This window comes from Callithrix jacchus, chromosome 1, assembly GCF_049354715.1.
Source record: "Callithrix jacchus isolate 240 chromosome 1, calJac240_pri, whole genome shotgun sequence".
Classification (NCBI taxonomy): Eukaryota; Metazoa; Chordata; class Mammalia; order Primates; family Cebidae; genus Callithrix; species Callithrix jacchus.
Window position 1 is genome coordinate 186,085,908 of NC_133502.1, and position 26,151 is coordinate 186,112,058.

At 47.6% G+C, this 26,151-nt stretch overlaps 1 protein-coding gene across 21 annotated transcripts in view; it reads left to right on the plus strand.

Moving 5' to 3' along the window:
- EHMT1 (euchromatic histone lysine methyltransferase 1) overlaps positions 1-26,151 on the plus strand; it is a 220,536-nt gene that overhangs the window by 114,933 nt on the left and 79,452 nt on the right. For 7 of the 21 annotated variants that reach the window (XM_078333148.1, XM_054238466.2, XM_054238465.2 and 4 more), the window contains 4 exons: positions 13,116-13,273; positions 13,714-13,902; positions 21,920-21,997; positions 23,643-23,766. In XM_078333148.1, coding sequence (XP_078189274.1) covers positions 13,116-13,273; positions 13,714-13,902; positions 21,920-21,997; positions 23,643-23,766 — 549 coding nt within the window. The remainder of the gene's footprint in view (positions 1-13,115; positions 13,274-13,713; positions 13,903-21,919; positions 21,998-23,642; positions 23,767-26,151) is intronic. The other 14 variants (XM_078333144.1, XM_078333143.1, XM_078333137.1 and 11 more) reach the window with 4 other exon arrangements.

Consider the following 26,151-nt stretch of genomic DNA (forward strand, 5'->3'; position numbering starts at 1 on the left):
CTGTGTCCAAGAAGAATGAGGTTACATGGACAACTGGAGAGGGGAGCAAGGTGGAGAAAAGTTTTATCGAGCAACAAAACAGCTCTCAGCAGAGAGGAGACCCAAAGTAGTATCTCCCGCTAGCAGGTGGTAGTCCGTTTTTGTGGCCGAGTCGGGGATTTATATGGGCTCAGAATGGAGGAAGTGTGTGCTGATTGATCCATGGGTGGATCTGGGAAAAACACCATTCAATTGGCTAAAAGGCATTAAGGAAGTTCGCACCCCAGGTTGTGGGTTCTAGCCAGAACGGGCAGCCCAGGTTTCAGGCTTCAGGCTGCCTTTGGTTTGAAGGTCAGGTTTCACTGGGGACCTGCTTCTGTCTGCCTAGGAGTTTGTCTGCCTCCTGCCATGATCACTTTTGTTTCCTCAATCTCACTCCACTGCCTGCCATTCAGTGTGGCCTCGCTGTGGGAGGGGTGTTAGAGCCAGGTCATCAAAGAAAGGCAGAGAGTTCATGTCTTGTCTTTCTGTTAATTTTTAATTACTGTGGTGATGATCACAGACGGTTCTGTTCTTTCCCTCCTGCTACACCCTTAAGTTTACCACAGGCAGGAAAGAAGAGCAGAGTCACATGTTGGTTCAAATGGGCATTTTACTGCTGAAGTCATAGCAGAGCCCAATGTGTGGCTGTAATTCTTAGTTTTGGATTGAGGGTGGCTGTGATTCTGTAGTACCTGCTGTGCACCTTCCACTCCTCAGTGTCAAAAACGGAAGACCTGTGCTGTGCTGGAAGGTTGGGAGCATGCGTTTTTTGACAGCCCCAGGCTGGGGATGGCAGTGCTGATTCAGAATCCCAGGCACCCAGCATTGCTTTAAGTGAGCCTTCATTCTTTCTACAGAGTGGACTGGCATCTTTGTTAGCAGCTTGCTCTGTATCTTTTCAATGTGTAGAGGTTCACAGCACCAAAAACTGATTTCAGAGGATTCTAGAAAGATGGTGGGGCAGGAAGACCCGGAATCCATCTACCCATCTCGACAGCAATTCCACTGGCAGAAGCTGTCCCCACCTATAGACAACAGTATAACTGGCAGAGTCCGTCTCCCTTTGGAACCAACTGTTTGGCGGGTCCTGAGCTAGGGTGGGCAAAGAGGACCTTGTCCCCACCTAGAAAACAGTCCCACTAGCAGAATCTGTCTCCCCACCTAGACAACAGTCCCACTGGCAGAATCTGTCTCCCCACCTAGACAACAGTCCCACTGGCAGAATCTGTCTCCCTACCTAGACAGCAGTCCCACTGGCAGAAGCTGTCCCCACCTAGACAACAGTCCCACTGGCAGAATCTGTCTCCCCACCTAGACAACAGTCCCACTGGCAGAATCTATCTCCCCACCTAGACAGCAGTCCCACTGGCAGAAGCTGTCCCTACATAGACAGTCCCACCGGCAGAAGCTGTCCCCACCTAGACAACAGTCCCACTGGCAGAACCTGTTCCCACCTAGACAACAGTCCCACTGGCAGAAGCTGTTTCCACCTAGACAGCAGTTCCTCTGGGAGAAGCTGTCCCCACCTAGGCAGCAGTCACACTGGCAGAAGCTGTCCCCACCTAGACAACAGTCCCACTGGCAGAAGCTGTTTCCACCTAGACAACAGTCCCACTGGCAGAAGCTGTCCCCACCTAGACAGCAGTCACACTGGCAGAAGCTGTTTCCACTTAGATAACAGTCCCACCAGCAGAAGCTGTCCCCACCTAGACAGCAGTCACACTGGCAGAATCTGTCTCCCCACCTAAACAACAGTCACACTGGCAGAAGCTGTCCCCACCTAGACAGCAGTCACACTGGCAGAAGCTGTTTCCACTTAGATAACAGTCCCACCAGCAGAAGCTGTCCCCACCTAGACAACAGTCCCACTGGCAGAATCTGTCTCCCCACCAGACAGCAGTCCCATTGGCAGAAACTGTCCCTACCTAGACAACAGTCCCACTGGCAGAAGCTGTCCCCACCTAGACAACAGTCCCACTGGCAGAAGCTGTCCCCACCTAGACAGCAGTCACACTGGCAGAAGCTGTTTCCACTTAGATAACAGTCCCACCAGCAGAAGCTGTCCCCACCTAGACAACAGTCCCACTGGCAGAATCTGTCTCCCCACCAGACAGCAGTCCCATTGGCAGAAACTGTCCCTACCTAGACAACAGTCCCACTGGCAGAAGCTGTCCCCACCTAGACAGCAGTCACACTGGCAGAAGCTGTTTCCACTTAGATAACAGTCCCACCAGCAGAAGCTGTCCCCACCTAGACAACAGTCCCACTGGCAGAATCTGTCTCCACCTAGACAGCAGTCACACTGGCAGAAGCTGTTTCCACCTAGACAGCAGTCACACTGGCAGAAGCTGTTTCCACTTAGATAACAGTCCCACCAGCAGAAGCTGTCCCCACCTAAACAACAGTCCCACTGGCAGAAGCTGTCCCCACCTAGACAGCAGTCACACTGGCAGAAGCTGTTTCCACTTAGATAACAGTCCCACCAGCAGAAGCTGTCCCCACCTAGACAACAGTCCCACTGGCAGAATCTGTCTCCCCACCAGACAGCAGTCCCATTGGCAGAAACTGTCCCTACCTAGACAACAGTCCCACTGGCAGAAGCTGTCCCCACCTAGACAACAGTCCCACTGGCAGAAGCTGTCCCCACCTAGACAGCAGTCACACTGGCAGAAGCTGTTTCCACTTAGATAACAGTCCCACCAGCAGAAGCTGTCCCCACCTAGACAACAGTCCCACTGGCAGAAGCTGTCCCCACCTAGACAATAGTTCCACTGGCGGAAGCTGTCCCCACCTAGACAGTCCCAGTGGCAGAAGCTGTCCCCACCTAGACAACAGTCCCACTGGTGGAAGCTGTCCCCACCTAGAAAACAGTCACACTGGCAGAAGCTGTCCCCACCTAGACAACAGTTCCACTGGCGGAAGCTGTCCCCACCTAGACAGTCCCAGTGGCAGAAGCTGTCCCCACCTAGACAACAGTCCCACTGGCGGAAGCTGTCCCCACCTAGAAAACAGTCCCACTGGTGGAAGCTGTCCCCCCCAGACAGCAGTTCCAACACTGGCAGAAGCTGTGTCCACCCAGACAACAGATCCACTGGCAGAAGCTGTCCCCACCTATAAAACAGTCACACTGGCATAAGCTGTCCCCACCTAGACAGCAGTTCTACTGGCGGAAGCTGTCCCCACCTAGACAGTCCCAGTGGCAGAAGCTGTCCCCACCTAGACAATAGTCCCACTGGCAGAAGCTGTCCCCACCTAGGCAGTCCCAGTGGCAGAAGCTGTCCCCACCTAGACAACAGTCCCACTGGCGGAAGCTGTCCCCACCTAGACAACAGTTCCACTGGCAGAAGCTGTCCCCACCTAGACAACAGTCCCACTGGCGGAAGCTGTCCCCACCTAGACAACAGTCCCACTGGCGGAAGCTGTCCGCACCTAGACAGTCCCACTGGTGGAAGCTGTCCCCACCTAGACAGCAGTCCCACTGGCGGAAGCTGTCCCCACCTAGACAACAGTCCCACTGGCGGAAGCTGTCCCCACCTAGACAACAGTCCCACTGGCGGAAGCTGTCCCCACCTAGACAACAGTCCCACTGGCGGAAGCTGTCCCCACCTAGACAACAGTCCCACTGGCGGAAGCTGTCCCCACCTAGACAACAGTCCCACTGGCGGAAGCTGTCCCCACCTAGACAACAGTCCCACTGGCGGAAGCTGTCCCCACCTAGACAACAGTCCCACTGGCGGAAGCTGTCCCCACCTAGACAACAGTCCCACTGGCGGAAGCTGTCCCCACCTAGACAACAGTTCCACTGGCGGAAGCTGTCCCCACCTAGACAACAGTTCCACTGGCAGAAGCTGTCTGATGTAACTATTTTGGAACTCTGGAGTCTGTTGAAGGTTTGCAACTTCTAGAGGGGAGGCTTGGACAGTTAATTTCAGTTTCTGCTCTGCCACCCACTCTCTTCCTCAGCCCTGTGGTGCAGGGTGTGCAGTGTTCCTTGAACAGTGTGCATGCAGCTTGTGGGAGCTAGGGTAGGCAAAGAGGACCTCGTCCCCCAATAGTGAGGCTCTGTCCTCCCATCACAGAGGTGCACGCAGAGGCCCTGTCATCACAGTTGCCTTTTCTTCCATGTGACTGCCAGGAAATATAAAGGGCCAGTTCTCTTTTTATCTCCCCGCTTCATTTTTATTGTTTTCTCCCTTTGGAAGCCAGACATGAAAGACTAGGACATTCAAAAGCAACTATGTATATGGGGAAAATTAGCAAGTGACTGCATGTGCCTAGGGAAAGGCACAGGCCAAGGAAAGACATGAGAGGACCTTAAGTTTAAATTTCAGGTTCGTCCTCTTCACAGAGACACCCTACAACTATAAAAAATGACAACAAAAACACCCCCAAACCAGTAACAACAACAAAGCAGTGAACACTGAGGAAGGAGGAGAATCTGCTTTTCAGAGTTTCTACATTATTGGATTCAAATGTCCAGTTTTCAACAAAAAATTACAAGGCATACAAAAAAACAGGATGGTATGACACAATCAATGGAAAAGAATAAGTCAACAGAAACTGTTCCCAGAAAAGATCAGATGGCAGATCCCCTAGACAAAGACTTTAGAATAGCTGTCATAAATACGCTCAGAAACTAAAGGAAGATATGCAGAGAGTCAAGAAAATGATATATGAACAAAATGGAAATATGAGTAAGGTGATAGAAAACCTAAAAAGGAACCAGAAGAAATTCTGGAGCTCAAAAGTACAATAAGTGAAATGAAAATTTACTAGAGGAAATCAAAGGCAGAGCTGAATAGGCAAAAGAAAGAGTTAGCAAACTTGAAGATAGGACAGTGAAAATAATCAAGTTTGAGAAACAAAAAGGCTGAAGGAAAGTGAACAGAGCCTAGGGACCTGTGGACGTCATCAGGAGAACCAAATGCGGACTGCAGGAGTCCAGGAAGGAGAGAGTAAAAAGGGAGGAGAGAATATGTGATGAAAGCCATGACTAGAAACACCAGGGAACTTGGTGAACTCCACTAAGATGAACTCAAAGAGACCCCCACTAGAAACATTATACTTGAGACAGTTCTGTAGAAAGACAAAAAGAATCTTGAAAGCAGATGAGAAAAGAGACTTCATCACATACAAGGATCCTCAGTGAGTTGGTTGGCAGATTTCTTATCAGAAACTTGGGGAACAGAATATATCACCTTGATATATTCAGAGTGATAAAAGAAAAAACTTCCAATCAAGTATCCATATCCATGGAAACTATCCTTTGAGAGCACAGGAGAAATTAAGATATTCTCAGATAAACAAAAGCTGAGGGATTTGTTACCACCTGACCTGGACCTGCAAGAAATACTTAAAGGAGGCTAGCAGGTTGAAAAGAAAGGACACTAGACAGTAACCTGAAGCCATATGGAGAGGTAAACATTGCAGAAAAGGTAAAGAAATGGGCAGTTATACAAGCTAATATTGTAACAATGGTTTGTACCTCTACTTTTTGTTTTCTGTGAGGTCTAAGAGATGAATACGTTTAAAAAATTAGTCTGCAAGCTAGTATCATTTGGTTTGTAACTCCACATTTTTCCTACGTAACTTAAGAGACTAATGCACTTAAAAGAATTGTTTATGTTTTGGGGGCACATCATGAATAAAGATGTAATTTTGTGACATCAGCAAATGAAAGGGGTGGGAACAGATGTAAAGGAGCAGAGTTTTTCTGTGTTATTGAAGTTAAGCTGGTATAAATTTAAATTGGAATGTTATAACTTTAGGTTGTTAAATGTAATCCCCATGGTAACCACAAAGAAAATAGCTATAGAACATACACAAAAGGAAATGAGAAAAGAATTTAAACATTTCACTATAAAAAATCAACTAAATATAAAAGAAGACAGTAGTGCAAGAAATGAGGGACAAAAAAAGGCTGTAAGCCATGTAGGAAGCATAGCAAAATGACAGAAGTAAATTCTCAGCAGTTGCTTTAAATGTAAACAGATGAAGCTTTCCAATGAGAAGACAAAGATTGGCCGTGTGGTGGTTTGGATGTGGTTTGTGCACACCAAAGCTCATCCTGAAATCAGATCCCTGATATGACAGTGTTGGAAGGTGGGGCCCACCTGGCAGTGACTGGTCATGTGGCTGGATCCCTCATGAGTAGGTCAGTGCGCCCCCTGCAGGTGAGTGAGTTCTCACTCAGGGGAATACGTTAGTTCCCGAGAAACAATCTGGCTTTCTTGGTTTCTCTTCCTTCTTCTCTCTTGCACATGCCTGCTCCCTTTCCACGTTCCACCATGAGCTGAAGGAGTGTGAAGCCCCCACCAAGTGTAGCTGCTCAGTATTAAATTTTCCAGCCACCAGACTCAGGACACAAACCTCTTTATCTTTTATGACAACACTAAATGGACTAAGGCAGAATGCATTAAAAAAAAAAAATACATGATCCTACTGTATGCTGTCTGTAAGAGACCCACTTTAGATCCAAAGACCAAATAGATTGAAAGTGAAAGGAAGAAAAAAGATAGTCCATGTAAACTGTAACCAAAGCGAGCAAGATGACTATTCTAGTATCAGACTAAATAGGTCTTAAAATAAAAAAGGGCTACAAGAGACAAAGAATGACAATATATAGTAAAAAGTTTCAGTACAACAAGAAGGTGCAATAATTACCTGTGTAAACATTTACGAATGATAGACCATCAAGATACAAGAAGTAAAACCAATAGAATTGAAGGGAGAGATAGACACAGACAGTACTACAGTAATAGTTGCAGACCTCAGTATCCACTTATCGATAATGTGTAGAATAGCTGTATAGAATATAGGTAATAGAGGACTCAGCACCATACACCAACTCTGAATGGACGCACAGAGCGCGTCCGTGCACACTCTTCTCAGGTACACCAGGGACATTTTCTAGGATAGACCATATGTTAGGCCACAATTTAAGTCTCAATATTGATTTTAAAATATAGAGATTTGGGCTGGGCGTGGTGGCTCATGCCTGTAATTCCAGCACTTTAGGAGGCTGAGGCGGGTAGATCCCTTGAGGTCAGAAGTTCGAGACCAGCCTGGCCAACACAGGGAAACCCTGTCTTTACTAAAAATACAAAAACTAGCCAGATGTGGTGTGGCACGTACCTGTAATCCCAGCTACATGGGAAGCTGAGGCAGGAGAACCGCTTAAACCTGGGAGGTGGAGGTTGCAGTGAGCCAAGATCACACCACTGCACTCCAGACTGGGCGACAGAATGAGCCTCCATCTCAAAAAAAAAAAAAAAAGAGATTTGGATGGGTGCGGTGGCTTTCACCTGTCATCCCAGCACTTTGAGAGGCCGTGGTGGGCGGGCTGCTTGAGCTCAGGCGTTCCAGAGCAGTCTGGGAAACATAGCAAAACCCTGTCTCTACAAAAAATAAAAAAATTAACCAAGCGTGGTGGCGCGCACCTGTGGTCCCAGCTACTCCAGAGGCTGAGTTGGGAGGGTTGCTGGAGCCCAGAAGGCCAAGGCAGCAGGGGCCATGACTGCATCACTGCACCTGAGCGTGGGCCACAGAGTGAGACCCTGTCTTAGAAAATGATGTGTATATATATATATGGAAAGGGAGAGGGATTCAGAACCTACTGCAAAGCGATAGTACTCAAAACAGTGTTACTCTGGCATGAAGACAGACATATAGACCAGTGGACTAGAACAGACAGCACAGAAATAAAACTTTGTGTTATATGATCAGTTGATTTTTGACAAGAGTGCCAAGACCATTCAACAGGGGAAAGGACAGCTTTCTAACAAATGGTGCTGGGAAAACTGGATACTCACATGCAGAAGAGTGATGCTGGACCCTTACCTCACACCACATGCAGACGTTAGCCTAAGATGGACCCATGACCTAATGTAAGACCTAAACATATAAAATTGTTAGGAGAAAACAGGACAAAGTTTCCACAACATTGGATTTGGCAGTGATTTCTTGGACATGACACCAGAAGTATAGGTAATAAAAGAAAAGTAGACACATTGGGCTTGATGAGACTTGGTGTCTTTTGATGGATCAGTTCCCTAGTGGTGCATGCCCAGGTACTTGGGAGACTGAGGCAGGAGAATCACTTGAACCCAGGTTGTGGAGGTGGCAATGAGCCGAGATAGGGCCATTGCACTCCAGCCTCGGAGACAGCAAGATTCCATCTTAAAAAAAAAATTAGCAAAGGACTTCAATAGACGTTGTTTCAAAGAAGATATATAAGTGGCCAGTAAGCTTGTGAAAAGATGCTCAGTATCAGTAATCATAAGGTGACTGTTAAACAAAACCACAATGAGATACCACGTTACACCTGTTGAGGATTGTTACTATCCAAACAGAAGACATGTATCCGTGAGGATGTGGAGAAATGGGAACCCTTGTGCGCTGCTGGTAGGAATGTGAAATGGTGCAGCCGCTGTGAAACCAAAAGAGCTGAAAGCAGGTCTCGAAGAGACGTCTGTACAGCGATGTTGACATCAGCATCGTTCACAACAGCCAACAGGGGCAGCCACCCGAGGGCCAGCTGGGGGAGGAATGGCTCGCAGAGTGTCATGTGCACACAGCGAGTGGGACTCAGCCCGAGAAAAGCGAGGCCGGGACCCGTGCTGCAGCATGGATGAGCCTTGGGGACACGAGGCTGAATGAAATCACACAGCCACAGAGGACAAATATGGTACAGTTCCACTTACAAGAGGTCCCTAGAGTCGTCAAACTGATGGAGACAGACAGAGTAGAAGGGGCTGGAGGCAGGGAATGGAGAGTTCGGACTAAATGGGAACAGAACTTCAGTTTGACAAGAGGGAAAGAGTTGTGGAGGTAGATAGTGGTGATAGTTGCACAACATTTTGAATGTATTTAACACCACTGAACTGTGCACTTAAAGATGATAAAGATGGTATATTTTGTTGTGTGTGTATTTAACTACTGAAAAAAACCCCAGAAAAAGTAAAAAGTCTTACAGCAGTTTGAGTGTCTACACTTGGGTAGAAGCTGCAGGTCTGCTTTGTGCGGTGTCTACACTTGGGTGGATTCTTCAGGTCTCTGCTGTGTATGGTGTCTACACTTGGTGGAATCTGCGGGTCTCTGCTGTGTGTGGTGTCTACACTTGTTTGGAAGCTGCAGGTCTCTGCTGTGTGTGTGGTATCTACACTTGGGTGGAAGCTGCAGGTCCCTGCAGAAGTTGCAGTGCTTTTCATGCGCTTTTTACCCAGTGACCACAGTACATGCCCAGAGCAGAGGCTCTGCGTTTTGCTTTGTGAGCTTGGAGTGTTGCGCCTTCTGCATACGTTGGTGGGAACAATGCCAGATAGCCTGAATGGGCCTGTGGTCTCTGTGGACCTTTTGGGCAGGGACCACGGAGGATGGTGGCTCCAATGGCAGGGAATAGTTCTGTGGGGCTGCTGTCCAGACATGAGGCCAGTGGTGCCCTGCTCTTTGTGACCTGAGGGCAGAAACCCTTCTGAGCAGCAGAGTATGGTGGTGACCACGCAGACTGCTGTGTCCTGTGTACCTGCTTTTCCCCGCATCTCCACGCTCCCTTCTACCTTGCCTGCCCTCTGGAGCCTGCTGCCTTTCTTCCTTATCCACACCTCTTCTACCAAGCAGCCCAGCCTTTCTGCAGAACAGCTGGGCACTGCCCACCCCCACCCCATGCCCACTTCCACTCCTGGCACTGTTTTTCCGGAACCGTCTGTTCCACACTGTCCTATGCTTAGGTCTCCCAGAGCATCCTGTGAGATGCCAGCTGGTGACATGATTCTCTGCTCAGGGTCCTGAAGGGCCTCTCCCCTCCCCTTTCCTGATGTTCTCCGCCGTGATTCTCCTGTGCCAGATCCCATCTGCAGGGCATTGGCCCCTCTTCTTTGAGGTCTGGACTATAAATCCTCCTTCTATAGAGGCCCTTGACCTCTTCTAAACTTACTGCCAGCTGTCCTGCAGTTTTCTTACTCCTGGACCCTGATCACGCTGAATCCCGGTCATCTGGCTCAGGGCCAGACCCTCACCTTGGACACAGCTGAAGGCCCCCTGCAGCACTGAAGTGGCCTCTCTTCACGCTTCAGCCACAAGTGCAAACACACTGAGGTCCTGAAGAGATTCTACATTTCTGAAAGTCATCCATAGACCTTTCTCTACTATCTCACGTATAGCGAATTTTATACTTAACTAACGTCTATTTCACACATATAACCTGTCAGCCCAGTAAGAAGAGGCCATAAGATGCTGTTCTTCACTTGTTTCCAGCAGACAGACTTCCTGACGTGATCCTTTTTTAATTTTTTCTGAGATGGAGTCTCGCTGTGTTGCCCAGGCTGGAGTGCAGTGGTGTGATCTCTGCTCATTGCTACCTCTGCCTCCCAGGTGCAAACGATTCTTCTGCCTCAGCCTCCGAGTAGCTGGGACTACACACACCAGCCACCACCACGCCCACCTAATTTTGTATTTACAGTAAAGACAAGGTTTTACCATGTTGGCCAGGCTGGTCTTGAGCTCCTGACCTCAAATGATCTGCCCACCTTAGCCTCCCAAAGTGCTGGGATTACAGATGTGAGCCACTGTGCTCAGCTCTGACATGATTCTTAAGTACGTGAAATTCAGGGTTATCTCTTTTGTCTTCACTCTGCAGTTTATTAAAGGAGTCAGCAAACTTTCTAGGGGACAGGTAGCAAGCGCCAGCGCCTTTGCAGGCCACGGGGTTCCCGTCCCAGCCGGTCATGGTGTTGTCGGATGGAAGTGGATGTAGACAGAATGTAGACAGTGGGCGTGGCTGTGCACCAGTAAAGCTTTATTTATAAACAGGTGTCATATCTGATTCATTATATTAATAACTGGCCTCGCGTGGTCGCTCCCGCCTATAATCCCAGCACTTTGGGAGGCCGAGGTAGGATGGATCACGAGGTCAGGAGATTGAGAGCATCCATCCCAGCCAACATGGTGAAACTCCGTCTCTACTAAATTCCAGAGAAGTAGCCAGGCGTAGTGGCACGCACGTTAGTCCCTGCTACTTGGGAGGCTGAGGCAGGGGAATCCCTTGACTTGGGAAGCAGAGGTTGCAGTGAGCTGAGATCTCACCACTGCACTCTGGCCTGGCAACAGAGTGAGACTCTGTCTCCACAAAACAGAACAAAACAAAAAAAACAGGCTGGGTGCGGTGGCTCACGCCTATAATCCCAGCACTTTGGGAGGCTGAGGCAGGTGGATCACGAGTCAAGAGATTGAGACTATCCTGGTCAACAAGGTGAAACCCCGTCTCTACTAAAAATACAAAAATTAGCTGGGCATGGTGGTGTGCACCTGTAGTCCCAGCTACTTGGGAGGCTGAGGCAGGAGAATTGCTTGAACCCGGGAGGCGAGGTTGCGGTGAACCGAGATAGTGCCATTGCACTCCAGTCTGGGTAACAACAGCGAAACTCCGTCTCAAAAAAAACAAAAACAAAAACCATGGGTTACCAAATGAAATAAGGAAAAGAATCTAGTGAGAAAGTACTCTCGTCTGTTCCCCTAGACCGAAATCTGAGCATGCTGCAATCTTGCAGTCAGCCCTGCAGAACCTGGTGATATTAAAAGTTGGACCTCTGTGTTTAGGGTTTTGCATCTTGCAGACATTGTATTTTCAACCTGTTTGGTTGGGGAAAAAAATCTGCATGTAAGTGGACCTATGTGATTCAAATAAAAAATCATTGTATACATATTTAAAGCTGAGAGACTTAAAAGTTATCTGATTAAATCCAGGCCTCCTTCATCTCCCCCACAAAATATCTATTCAGAGTATTAAGATGATCATGATAGTGAGTTGAGTTTCTGATTCTTAGGGCTGCCAAGGGACTTTTGTGGCTTGTGCACAGCCTGTTCCAGGATGCACAGACAGAACCCAGTGTCTGCATGTCAGCTGTGTGCCTGATCCCCATGAACATACTATGGATGCATGGGGTGATTGTGTCCCAGTGCCCATGGCCCCAGGCACCTCCTCACTCCAGGGCAGATGTGCCCAGGTCCTGTGGTGCTGTCACAAGGCCCACAGGACCCACCTGCTTTGGATGCTTCTCATTCACTTTCTTCCAACTGTTGCTTCTGCATTTTGTAGAGGGGTGTGTGTGTGTGTGTGTGTGTGTGTTGGGCTTAAGCAATCCCTCCCGCCCCCTCAAGCCTCCTCCATAGCCGGGTCTTCAGGTGTGAGCTGCTGCACCTAGCTTTAAACAAAATGGATTTATTTTCCTCAGCCCTTTAGGAGAGTTTCTTTCAAAAAGCAGTGGATTTTAGATCTGTTTTTTTCTTTAAATCCTGGAACTTAAAAAAAAAAAAAAAGTCATAGAGTCTGATTATATAAAACCAATCAAACCTGGAACTACTTTGTTCAGAATGGGGTTGGGAGCCCCCAGAACCCATGCTCGCTGCTGCTCTTGTTTGAAAACCGCTGCATCAGGCTCCCCAGACATTTGCTCCTCCCTCTTACCCTCTTGTGTCTGAATAGAGAGCTGGACAGTAGCTCCAGGGACTGTCTTTCCCCTTAGTCACTGGATTGCAGCGCGAGGAGGCTGTTGTTGGGGAGAGGGCCCCTGCAGGGTCGCAGGGGTGGACATGGCACAGAGCTGTGTCCTAGGAAGCCTGGCCTGGCTTGGCCCCTGTGGTGGGGGGAGGCCGGGCTCTTCCGGCTCCGCGCACGTCCCTTCTGCTGCACATGCTGTTCGCATTGGTCTATTTTGCAAAGTGAGAGGACTTCTCAAGGGTAGTCATCCCATGTGTTGAAAGCCAAGGGGACTGGGAGGAGAAGTCACTTCAGAGCCCACCACTGACGTCTGGTTTTCCTGCCTCCAAGGTGGGGTGATAATGTTTGCTCAGTGTTTTATTGTGAATGGAGCAGATGAACAGATGATCTAGGAAGTGTTTCTGATTCTCTGCGAATTTATTGCAAGTGAAGGATGCCAGTTACTGTACCGATGGCCCGTGGGCAGTGTGCCTGTTGTGACGGGGTTTGTTGGTGATTTTCGTGATCAAGTTTTGTAAACTGTCTCCTACCTTTAAAAAACATTTGAATGGTGTTTCTTTTCCTTTCTTGTCCCCTTTTGACTTTTTTTTTTTTTTAGCTTGCTTGCCTTTTGTTTTAGCAGCTGCAGTATCTCGGAAGAAAAAACGAAGGATGGGAACCTATAGCCTGGTTCCTAAGAAAAAGACCAAAGTATTAAAACAGAGGACGGTGATTGAGATGTTTAAGAGCATAACTCATTCCACTGTGGGTTCCAAGGTAAGAGGCCCATTTGAGTGACTTGCCACATGTGTGTGGAAATGGGTTTCTGTGTTCAGGGCCTGGTTATCAGTAATTTGGGTGACCTCAGTTCCCAGGAAGGTGCCAGGGCTCTAAAGCTCCTCTGCCATAAGGGCAATGGTGTCCGTGTTTGAGGTCATTGTGAGGACTCCACCCTGTCCTCCCTGCCCTCCTTGCCCAGGGCACGGTACACGGTGTCTGAGGTCATTTTGAGGACTCCTCCCCGTCTTCCTTGCCCTCCTTGCCACAGCCCACCTGCCAGCTGGGCTCTTCTCCAGGTGGCAGGGGCGCCTCTTCATGTGTCCCCACCTCCAGCAGACCCGTGCACCTCCCAGCCACCCAAGACTCCTCAGGGAAAGCAGGTTTCTTTACAGTGCTCACTGGTCCTGCCTTGGGGTGTACACCTGTCCGTGTTCTAGGGGGAGAAGGACCTGGGTGCCAGCAGCTTGCACGTGAATGGGGAGAGCCTGGAGATGGACTCAGATGAGGACGACTCAGAGGAGCTCGAGGAGGATGACAGCCATGGCGTGGAGCAGGCAGCCGCTTTCCCCACGGAGGATAGCAGGACTTCCAAGGAGAGCATGTCAGAGGTTGACCGCACCCAGAAGGTAGGTGTCGCTGTCTTGAGTGGCAGCATGAGGGAAGATGATCACAAAGTTAACCGTGGTTCTGAGAATTAGCAGTCTGGTCACTTCTAGTCCCTAATAAAATCCCGTTTACAGTTGACTTATATTTTTATATTTTATTTTTCTTGAATTATTAGATTATTTTCATTTAAGAAGTATTTGCTTTTCTGTACATCATTCATTAAACCTCTTGTTTTTTTCTGTGTTTTCTTTCATTCTTTTTTTGAGACAGCGTCTTGCTCTCACCGAGGCTAGAGTGCAGTGGCACCATCATAGCTCACTGCACTCAGCCTCCTTGGCTCAGATGATCCTCCCATCCCAGCCTCCGGAGCACCTGGGATGACAGGCTCACACCACCATGCCTGGCTAATTTTTAAATTTTTTTGTGGAGATGGGAGTTGCTTTGCTCCCCAGGCTGGTCTTGAACTCCTTTGCTCAAGTGATCCTCTTGCCTCAGTCTCCCAGAGTGTTGGGAATACAGCCATGAGCCATGGCGCCAGCCTCTTGAGTTTCTTCTGGGTTCTAGATTGACAGGAGTGATAATGCTGACAGCTTGAAGCGCTGATTGGCAGCTTGCTCTATGCTTCTTTGCGGTTGGCTTTACATGGCCTGCCATGCAGCACTCCGGATACCACATGTGGGCCAGACGTGCTCTCTTCACAGATGGCCTCATCCTGTGTCTGTAAAAGGACAAGGACAAGCGCGGGTGAGCTCCCGGCCGCGTCACAGCTGCACTCTTGCCCCGGGCCAGGCATGGGCACCTGCGCCAGTCTCTCAGGGAAGCTGAGGAAGTTCTTAGCACACAGTTTTGGAGTAGGCTTTGAAATTTAGGCAGAAATTTCTGCTTTTTTAGTTCTGAGGGGTTAATTAGGAGTGATGCATTTCATAAGGGTGAACAGTGGAAGTTAAGAATCAAGCTGACATAATATCCGTGGTTTTATTGTTCAAGTGTGTCCATCTTTCTTTATTTGCACCATCTTATCAGACAGGTGCAAGCTTCTGTCTGATAAGTTATTTTAAAACTAATAGCAGGAATTCAATTCAAATAGTGACTTATTTGAAAATGTATAATTTTATTGGTTAGTTGTATATACTTTCAGTCAGCTTTGTGTGCTATGGGTATATCCTTTAATATATACAAAGCATTTTCTATCATTTGTCAGGGTTTTAGGGATGTGTTTTCTTCCTTTGCTTCAATTTCAAAGTCTGTTGTACATTTTTAGCAGGTATTAGGGCAACTTTTTAAATGTTGCTCCCAGCTCTTAGCTTGATTATTAAAAAATTAGTGAGAAGTGTTACCATTAGATATTTAAAGAGGATTTTAACATTTTTTATTTTAAGATAATTAGTTTTTTCTCCTTTTATATGAAGAAGCATAAGGAAGAAAACAGATAGCATCATCACCCCTTGTCCTGGTGGCTCTGGTACTCTTTGAAATAGTCACTACAATAACTTCCTTGGATGTGGCCAACACAGCCCAGCCCTCCTTGAAGAACAGGCAGCCCTTACTGCACGGGGAGTGGCTCCCTGTTAATCCCCAGCCCTAGCCACATCCCTCGGTCTCAGCACAAACATGCCTGTCACTCTTTCACATGGTTCAGCTGTGTTCGGCTCTATCCTATCGAGTGACAAGCAGTGCTTCCGGGGCATTCAGGGTCATGGCTTTGCTGAGTGTGCTCTTGGCTCATCAGTGCTGTCTGCATTTACAATGTAGCACTTGGATGTCCCCAGGCCACCTCTGGGTGTATCCTCCCACCTGCAGAGACCTGAGGGGGTGGTTTCCTCACCTTCCCCAGCAGGGCTGCCTTCTTAGGAGTGGAACAGCTCTTCCCTGCTGAGTCATGCCTGGGGCTGAGCAGCCACCTGGGTTTGTTCCTCTGTAAGCAGCTAAGTATCCTTTGCTCATTTTTTCTACTGGATTATGCAACTTTTGAATGTAGTCTTATGATCTTTTTGTCAATGAAGAGTTGATCTGTTGGCTCCAGGATGAGCTGAGGTTTTTTCCCCAGGTGGATTTTGGGTTTTTTTTTTGTTTGTTTTTTTTTTTTATGTTTTTGGGACAGGGTCTTACTCTGTTGCCCAGGTTGGAGTGCAGTGGCATGATCACAGCCCAGTGCAACCTCAAAATCCTGGGCCGAAGTGATCTTCCTGCCTCAGCTTCCTGAGTAGCTGGGGCTACAGGCGCGTGCCAGCGTGTCCAGCTGATATTTCTTGTTTTTTCTTGAGACAGGATCCCACAATGTTGCCCAGGCTGGTTGAACTCCTGGGCTTAAGTGAACCTTCCACCTCAGGTTCCAAAATGCTAGGATGACAGGCATGAGCCACCGCACCCAGCTGAGTCTGTCTTTTGACCTTGTCTGTAATGTCAGAACCCACAGGTACTAGTCAGCTTCTTTGTGATTTCTGGGTTCTTTGTTCTAATTATGATAAAGCTTTCTCACTGATGATTTTGAATAGATTGATGTACTCTATCTTCTAATACTTTTTATTTCATTCTTGTATATAAATACTTGATTCCTATAGAATTAAAATATCAGGTAGACCTGATCAGAATGGGTGAATTTTATGACGTATTAGTTACATCTCAATAAAGTTTTTAAAAGAAAATGTGAGTTAGGGTCTCAGGGCCTCCCTCAGAATGCTTAGGCAAGGTTTCAACACCAGTTGACTGACGTTTCTTCCCTTCTCATTTACAGTGCCATATTTATCATGTACCACATAGCATATTAATTTGAGTCTATTTCTAGATTGTCTCTTTCCAGTGAAGTTCTCATCTTCTAGAGGAACTGGACACTGAATAACTCTAGGTATTTGTTATAAAGTGAAACATTAAATGACTGTCAAGGCAAGAAAAGAATCAAGAAACACAAGCAAAACCAAGAAGAAAATGTGGGCAGTGTAAAACAGAACAGGATGGCAGTAACAGTCCTAACTAGATGAGCACTGACAGTCAACATGAGCCTGCAGATAAAACGATTATCAATCAGCAGTGATTGTTTTGTTATGTAAGTGGCTCCAGAGAATAGAACAGGATTGGAAAAGTACACTAACCCAATTTGAGGCTAAAATATAGGCTGAACTCACCTAAATCCTAAATACCACAAGTCCTAAATAAGTTATTAATCAAATGCAATGGCACATTAAAACAATGATTGAAGGAAGTAGGGCTTACCCCAGGATAAGAGTGATTTGTTACTAGAAATCTATCATTTAAATAACAAGATTTCCTAGATTAACAGAATAAATGAGAAAAAATGCAGAGTATATAAGTGTTTAAAAGGTATTTTACGCCTGTAATCCCAGCACTTTGGGAGGCCGAGGCAGGGGGATCATGAGCTTAGGAGATCAAGACCATCCGGGCCAACATGGTGAAATCCTTCCTGTCTCTACTAAAAATACAAAAAAATTAGCTGGGCGTGGCAGTGCACACCTGTAGTTCCGGCTGCTTGGGAGTCTGAGGAAAGAGAATTGCTTGAACCCAGGAGGCAGAGATTGCAGTGAGTCCAGATCGCGCCACTGCACTACAGCCTGGGTGACAGTGTAAAACTCCATCTCAGAAAAAAAAAAAAAAAAGGTATTTTATAAAGTTCAATTGGCTTTATGTTTTCTGAGTTTGGGGGATTGCTTTATAATTGCATGTATGACAGTGGTACAGCTCAGTAATGATTAAAGAATTATACACCTGTATGACCACCGCCCAGATCAAAGCCTTGAATTTTACCGGCACTACAGAAGCCCACATAACTCCCATCCCCAAAAGTAACCCCTCTCCTGAGTACTAACCCTATATCCTATATGATTGTCTTCTCTGATTTCGTTCTTTATATAAATGGAATTATACAGTATGCATTCTTTTTTTTTTCTTTGAGTGTGGCTTCTTTTACTCAACATTATGTTCGTGGGGTTTATTGTATTATTAGTTAATTTTCATTGTTATGGAATAGTGGTTTTCAGAGGGTTCTGGGTGGGGGCTTTCTGAGACCTGTTCAGAGAGTCTACAGATGAAAACTGTTGTGACAGTGCTGAGGTATTGTGCGCCTTTTTCATTCTCATTTGTGGGGTTACATATGATGACGGCTTTGTGCCCTTGTAGTTTGAACGTGTCTCAGCTTAAATCTCTACTATGGTACGTATATTAACTCATATTAACACATGCTCTTTATGGTTCTTCATGCTATTTTAGAGCATACGGGGCCTGAGCCCAGAAGGGGCCATGCAGGGTTCCACTGTATGACTGCTCCTGTGTCTGCATCCGCCCCACTGTGGATGGCCTGTGCGTGGTCCAGTGGGGGCGTCCTGGAGGAGGTTGTCGCCAGCACCCTCATGCAGGTGTTTCCCTGGGTGCCCCCTGGGAATGGAACCGCCGTGCCTTGCGCCGGCCTCCGTGGACACTGCTGTGCAGCTCCCCACTGCCTCGGAGCATCCCCTCTGCTGTGCTGGCCATGCTCGGTGCCGCCACTCCAGTGTGCAGATAATGTTTTCACTTTAATTTGTATTTTCATGATTTGCAAGAAGTTTGAGTACTTCTTCACATGCTTGTTTTGCCATTTGGATGCCTTCTGTGAAGTGCCTGTTCACATTCCCAACCATTTATCTACTGGGCTGTTTGTCCTTTTGGAAGCGGAGTTCTTTGGCCTGGAGACAAGCCCTTGCTGTGGAGTCGATGTGATACCTTTTTCTATGTGTGGCCTGCCTTTTACCTGAAACAGCTGGTATCTTGGTTTAGCCATTCTGCTCGGAAGCCACTCGCAGGGTCACGTGGCCTGACAGCTGGGTGTGGCAGCCACTTTGGGTGCTACTGAAGGGAGAGATGGACCCTCCCCATTTAGCCTGAAGCCATAAGTGGGACTGGTGACCAGAGTTGTGTCCTTCTGGATGGGGGACTGGCAGCTTTTGGCCTGTGGACTGCTACCCACCCCCAGGACAGATGCAGGAAGCAGCTTGGCCTACTCCTGGCTTGCTTTCTTCCTGTTTCGCTTGGGTGTCAGACTCCGAGTTCTCTTTCTGTTTACTTTCTTATTATTTTTGAGACAGGATCTTGCTCTGTTGCGCAGGCTAGAGTGTAGTGGCAAATCACAGTTTATTGTAGTCTCCACCTCCTGGGCTCAAGTGATCCTCCCACCTCAGCCTCCAAAGTAGCTAGGACCACAGGCGTGCACCACCATGCCCAGCTAATTTTTTAAAATTCCTTTTCTTGTAGAGACGAGGTTCTCTCAATCGATAGTCTCTCCCTATGTTTCCCAGGCTAATGTTGAACTTCTGGGCTCATGTGGTCAACCTGCCGTGGCCTCCCAAAGTGCTTGGATTCTAGGTGTGAGCGACAGCACCCAGACTCTTTGATTCTGATGCAGCGGTTACCCTTCTCTTTCTAATCTCCTTGGGTTTTCAGCTTCCGCCTGACTCCTTACAGCTGTCGTTTGCGCAGTGATCAAGCAGCCCTTTTTAAAGTAGCTCTTGTTTCTTCCTTAAAAGTCGCTCTGCCAGAGTTTTGGAAGGAAGTGGAATTAACTGTGTTGTTAATCTGCTGCTTTTAATTAGTGGTTTCATTGGCCTATCTTATTTTTAAAATAAGAAAACTATCCATGAAATGAAAACTCCCATTAAAGATGACTGAGGTGTCAGAACGCTTACAAAAGGATTGGAACGTTTCGATTGTCAGTCATGAAACAAGGGAGGGGCTGCTGCTGTCACCTCTGACATGAACACAGCAGCCTGGACTGTTCCTGCTGATTGTGTAAGAGAAGAACCAGAAAGAAACATTCATATTTTAAAAGACAAAGGAGAAGAGTTTGCTGAGAATCTGAAACATCTGGCAAAATCAGCTAAAAAACTATTACAGCTATTAAGCTGACCTTACATGTGATCAAGACATAAAAACCAGTTATTTTCTTGTATAGCTGCAATAACCAGTTAGAAAATGTAGTGTCAGCATTATCAGTAAAATCAATAAATGCCTAGGGATATTTTAAAGGATTTTCTGTGTATAAAATTTCAAACTGCACAAACACTCAGAAGACAGTGAGCAGTTTCCAGCATTTGGCCTTGTTCTCCGCACGTGGGTTGTCTTGGAGCAGATATTTCAGTAGAGATCTTTAAAAGACAAGGACTCTTTGAAAAACAAACCATAATATCAGACCTAAAACGGTAGTTATAATTTCTTTATGCTACCAGAGTGCCTAGAAATAAACAACAGAAAGATGAGTTCCTTGTTAATGTGGAGGGAACTGTAAAACTGATGAAGGAGGCTAAAAATTATGTTCATGGAAAAACTCATTATTTGTTTGAGTGAGAATCTCCATTACTTCATTTTCCCAGTATTTGCCTATAAATTCAGAACAGTTCCCATCAAGATCCTAGCAGGACTTCTGTGTAACTGCTGGTCCCGAAGTCAGGGTGGAGGTGGAGACCCTCAGAGTGGTAGTGGGGACTGTGCACAGCTGGGCCGTGGGGGACGCCCGAGCATGGGACGTGGCTGCCAGAGGGGATGCTTACTCAGGTGCGCTGATGCAGTTAATGAGTGGGGCAGGGAGTCTGTGATGTGTGTATAAAGTTCAATTGTGAGACTGGGGTTTTAGATCAGTGGTTAAGAGGGATTGGGACAGTTGACAGATGTTTTGGGAAAAGGCAGGCCTGCACTTGCATCAGGGCTTGTGACAAATGCTGGCTTCATTCCGGAGTCAGGAGAGTGGTGCCGGCCGCACACCTTAGAAGATACTAACCCACTGAACCACATACGGTGCAGGGTCGATTTTAGAGGAGGTGAAATGTACATTACTATGGCTAGTATTTTAAAAAATGAATTCCAGAAGACTTAAAAGTGTCAGTACGAAATATTCAACCATGGGTGAAAATACTGGAAACTTTTTTCTAGTCTCTAATGAGGAAGTTCTTTTAGTGTAAGACACAAACTCAGAAGCCATGAAGGAAAAGATGGACACCTGTGACTTGTTCAGATAAAATTCAAAAGTTTTATGTAGTAAGAGATATTAGAAACAAAGCTTTAAAAACTTGAGAGGAAAAACAGGGGTCTCGCTATGTTGCCCAGGCTGGTCTTGAACTCCTGGTCTCAAGCGATCCACTCACCTCAGCCTTCCAAAGTGTTGGGATTACAAGCGTGAGCCATCGTGCCCATAGAATACACCACTGATGTGAAGTAGTGTGGGTGACCATCCACTGGGAAATGCAGAGAAGGGTGGAACACCCCAGCAAGAGCGACCCCATGCTGCCTCAGGGAGTGCTGGGCACAGGTGCACGGAGACTCACGCATGTTTCAGTATCTTTTGCACTGAACATCTATCTGCGTATTGCCTGTGCTTACAGAAAAGTTAAATACAGCAGAAAAAATAAGGTGTATCTGTTCTGAAGTGGAAAGAATTCCAGAACATATTTTTAACTAGAGGAAAGTAATAATCATAGAACCGTTCAGTGTCCTGCCATCTGTGCAGACTAGAAACACACTCATCTGTGGCCCACGTCTGCCTGGATGTTCATGGGAAGGAGGCGTGGGCAGCTTAGCCATGGTGGCTCCGGGGTTGAACTAGGATCGTGGGTATATGGGGGCAGGTCTCACACTGTGTATTGTTCTGTGGCCTTTGAAAATCTTTTTATGATTGTTCTATGTGTTTTGTGGCCTGTTAATTGAATTCTCCCTCTCATAACATACCTTGAGCACCTGAACCCTCACTAGTGCAGCACCCAGTGGGTAAGCCCTTGTCTACATCTGCACTGGTGCAGCCTGCTCCAGTCGCCTGTGGAGACAGGACCAGGGAGCAGGAGTGGAAGTCCAGAGTGAGTCTCTGGCCCTGCCTGGACCGGCACATGGTCACCCCACACACCAGCCAGGCCTGGAGCAGGCAGGCGTCCCCACCCGTGAGCGTCTCTGGTGTACGCCGCTCGTGCGCATTTAGAGGTTTGTTTTGGATCCGTCATCTGCCACTAAAGGATGTAACTGGTTTCTGTTTTCTGTTTGGGTTCCCGCTTCGACTGTGTGGCTGATCAGATGGACGGGGAGTCTGAGGAGGAGCAGGAGTCGGCCGACACCGGGGAGGAGGAGGAAGGCGGCGATGAGTCTGACCTGGTAATCCCCAGCGCCTCCTTCTGGTCTGTGCTGGAGTGGAGGAGATGAGAGATACCAGCATCCCTCAGTCCTTTACCCAGCCCTGTGTCTGAGCACTGCACACACGTGCTTGGAGCTGGTCATGGTCGTTTGCCTGGCAAAGCCTCCTGAGAAAGATGCTGTGCAGAGTTGCAGCACAGGGCCGGGCCTCGCACGGGGCTGCCCCCACTGCATGCTGGGTGGGTGGAATTGAGGGGCCTGTGGACACTCTCGGAGGAAAGGCTGTAGAGGGAGCCAGTGTAGCAAGGACAGCTGTTTGGAATTCTGCTGCACTGGCTGATGTGCGAGAAGGAAGGGCTGGATTTGAGGTGTTTCGAGGTAGAATGGACAGAACTTTTTGGTGGCGAGGACAGGAGGGAAGAGTAGTTCCTCTGTGTCCCTACTGATGCCTGTTATTCCTGGAGGAGGGTCCAGATCAGAGTTGTGCAGCCTGGTCTGCAGGAATTGGGGCTTGGAAATGGGGAAGAGCAATGAGTCACTGGGATGGAGCCTCAGGAAACCCCCAGCTTGTGAGGGTTCCATAGGGGAGAAGTTGGCTCCTGTGTCTGAGGAAGAGCTCTGTGCCACGGGGAGAAGCTCAGCAAGTTGGGGTCACACAAATTGGCAAATGGTCTGAAGCAGGAGAAGTGGCCCATGGTGTGACCCTGGCACACCAGTGAGCGGGAGGAGGACTTGGAGGGACTGTGGTGTTTGACGATGGAGGTGTCTGTTTTTGCAGGGAGGCGGGGCGGGCAGCGGGGCAGCTAGATTTCCAGCAGCAGTGACTGGGTGCAGCACTTGCACACGTTGTTCTCAAAAGTTTTGCTGTATGGGGAGCACCAGGGAGCCAGGGCTATGTGTGCCGCAGACAGTGTTGCCAGTACCATTCTCACAGGGGACCCAACTCACGACAGAAGGCTGCCCAGCGACAGAGCTTGTGCAGGAACACATTCAGGGGGTCGGCAAGGCCCGCATGCTGCAGCTGTGCCTGCCTTAAATGTTCCTCTGTCCATTGGAAGCAGGCACTGTGGCCTTCATGTGGCCTCCTGTGGAAGGCAGGGGCACCTGCTCTGCATCCGTGTGGGACATGTGGCATGGATGCCCTTGCTGCACCCAGACTTCAGACGCAGGTGCTTAAAGCACATCTTGAAATATTACAAATTAATTATAACCTCCGCCTTGTTCTCTGTGTAGATCATTGATGTGGGTATAGATTCTGAAGCAGATTGCGTGTTCATTGTTCTTTCTTGTGAGGTGAACGGACGCTGATGAGTAGCCATGGACCCTTCCCAGGCTTCTCTATGTGGTTCCTGACTAGAACTCTCCAGTTTACTTATTCTTTTCTTTTGTGTCAAATTCAAAGAAGTTTTATAAAGTTCATTTTAATTTTGTTTTTGTTTTTGTGTTGCCTCTAAACGGACTGAGCTTAGAGAGGTGCTTAGGAGAAAGCACAGGGTGCCTTTAAGCATGTGACCCAGGAAAATATCTACAAGCTAAATTTGCCGTTTAGTTGGAGATCGAGACATAGCCAGTGTTTTGTTCTGCAGAGAAACAACACTTGTAGTGCCCTTGCCTTCCCAGCTTCCTGTGCTCAGTGATTTATATGCCTGCCCGTTTGGTTCTCCAGAGTTCTGAATCCAGCATCAAGAAGAAATTTCTCAAAAGGAAAGGGAAGACCGACAGTCCCTGGATCAAGCCAGCCAGGAAGAGGAGGCGGAGAAGTAGAAAGAAGCCCAGCGGTGCCCCCCTTGGTAAACACAGAGGGCATGTGGGCTCCACCCCCATCTTGTGGGGCTGTCTTGGGGACTGCCTGGGAGGGGCCATGGGACCAGGAGGGGAGGCCCACCTGGGGTTGGGGTGCATAGGATTTCATTTGAAAAGAGGGCTCCACTGTTAAAAAATGTTCGAAATGACTTTGTTAGAGAGACTCAGGTGACTGTGAAGTAGTTCCTTCTGGAAGACGCAGTCAACTGCATCTTCACTGTTGTTGTTTTTAAATTTTTATATATTTATTTTTGAGACAGGATCTGGTTCTGTTGCCCAGGCTGGAGTGCAGTGGCATGATCTCAGCTCCCCAAGTAACTGGGAGTATAGGCATGTGCCATCAAGCCTGGCTTATTTTTTTGCATTTTTTAGGTAGATGTGGGGCTTTGCTATGTGGCCAGGCTGGTCTGAAACCCCTGAGCTCAAGTGTTCTCCCTGCTTTGGCCTCCCAAAGTGCTGGGATTACAGGCATGAGCCACTGTGCCCGGCCCTGACTTCACTGTTGAAGGTGAATCGTTCGCTGCCTGCATGGGTAATTGGAAGCTGTGGCCCGCACAGACAGCTTCCATGTGCTCTGCAGGAAATGGCCCTCAGAGAGCCACTTGCGCCTCAGTCAGAGCCTCCTGTTCCAGAGCGACTCCTTTGAATCACACTTGAATGTGGGAAGGAAATCTCCTCAAACCCTGAAGGGATGCAGCAGGTATAGGGTGCGAAGCCTGTTTTTTTTTTTTTTTTTTTTTCCAGCTTTACTGAAGCACAGCTGGCATACAATAAAATGTACAGAAATAAATCACAAAATTTGATGAGTTTTAATGTGTTTATGACCTTGAATCCATCACCACAGTCAGCTGATTGGTGCCATGAGTGTCTCTTGTCACCCCGGGTCCCTCCTGCTCCTTGATAACCTGGCCCCTTCCCTGCCTCCAGGCAGCCGCTGGTCTGCTCTGTGTCTGATTATTCGTTAGTGCTTTGTAGAATTATATAGACAGAATTGTGCAGTTTTTTTCATCTGGCTTCTCTAGGCATGTTTGGAGTTGCTGGGCTGTCATGTGGCCAGGAGTTTGTTTCTGTCCATTGCTGAGAATTGTCCCATTGTGTGGCTTCCCCACAGTCTGTCTGTCCTTGGGCTTTGGGCTCTTTTCCAGCCTTGGGCTGTTAGAAACTAAGTGGCTGTGAACCTTTGTGTGCAAGTCTTTTTGAACAGGTGCCTTCCTAGATGTTGGCTAGCACTCTGGGAGTGGAATGGCTGAATAGAGTGGTGTGTGTTCAGTTCTTTGGGAAGCTGCCAAGCTGGTTTCTCAGCACTTTCTTGTTTTAGATCTCCACAACAGCGCATGAGCATTCCAGTTCCCCTGTGTCCTTGTCAGCACTTGTTAGGGTTAGTCTTTTTAATTTTAGCAGCTCTATGGATGTGCAGTGGTGCTCCCTTGTAGTTTCAGTTTGCTTTTACCTAATGAGTAATGAGACTATATTTTAGTGTTCATTTATTTTCTTTTGAAACCTGTCTGTTCACATCTTTGCTTACTTTAAAATCTGGTGGTTTTTCTTTTCATTGGTTTAAAAGAGCTTTTTAAATATTCTGGATGTTTTGCATGTATTTGTAGCTAGTCTGTGACCTGCCTTTTCATTTTCTTAATGCTACATTTAGAAGAGCAAAAGTTTTTAAAATTTCCTTGAAGTCTGCGTTATGAGTTATTGTATTTTGTGGTTCATACTTTTGTGCTCTAAGAAATCTCTGACAGACCCAGTCACGGAGGTTTTGCCCCATGTTTTCTTCTTGACATTTTACAGGTCTGGCTCCTGCATGCCAGTTCATCCTGCACTCAGGTTTGAGTGAGCTGTGGTTGCAGGCTTCTTCTTTGCACTGGATGTGTAGTTGCCATAGGTACTGCTGTCTGAATTGACTTTTCTCCTCCTGTTGACAGTCAGTGTGGGGCTGTTCCTGGACATTCCAGTCTGTTTCATTTGTTTATTTGTTTATCCTTATACCAGTGTCACAGAGCGGCAACACTTGGTTCTTTTACACAGTGATTTTGGCCAATCTAGATTTCCCAGTGTAGAGTAGGTGTGTTAACTGGAAGTCCCTCCCTGAAACAGAGAGGGGTGCGGGAGGCCTGGGGTGTGAGGCAGTCTCCGTGGAGGCTCCTGGAGTTTGAGGGTGGAGGATGTGAGTGCCCCTCCCCCTCCCCCGGGAGCTGTGTGTGCTCCTTCGGTTGTGTTTCTTTTCACCTCAGTTTATTGATTCAGATCATAACACCAGATGTGGCTTTTGTTGGCCAACAAAGACATGTGTAGAGCTGAGGCTAGAAGTTGTTTTTGGGGTGGAGATTTCATCTTTGTCATCTTGGCTATAATGTGCCAAATGCGTGCTT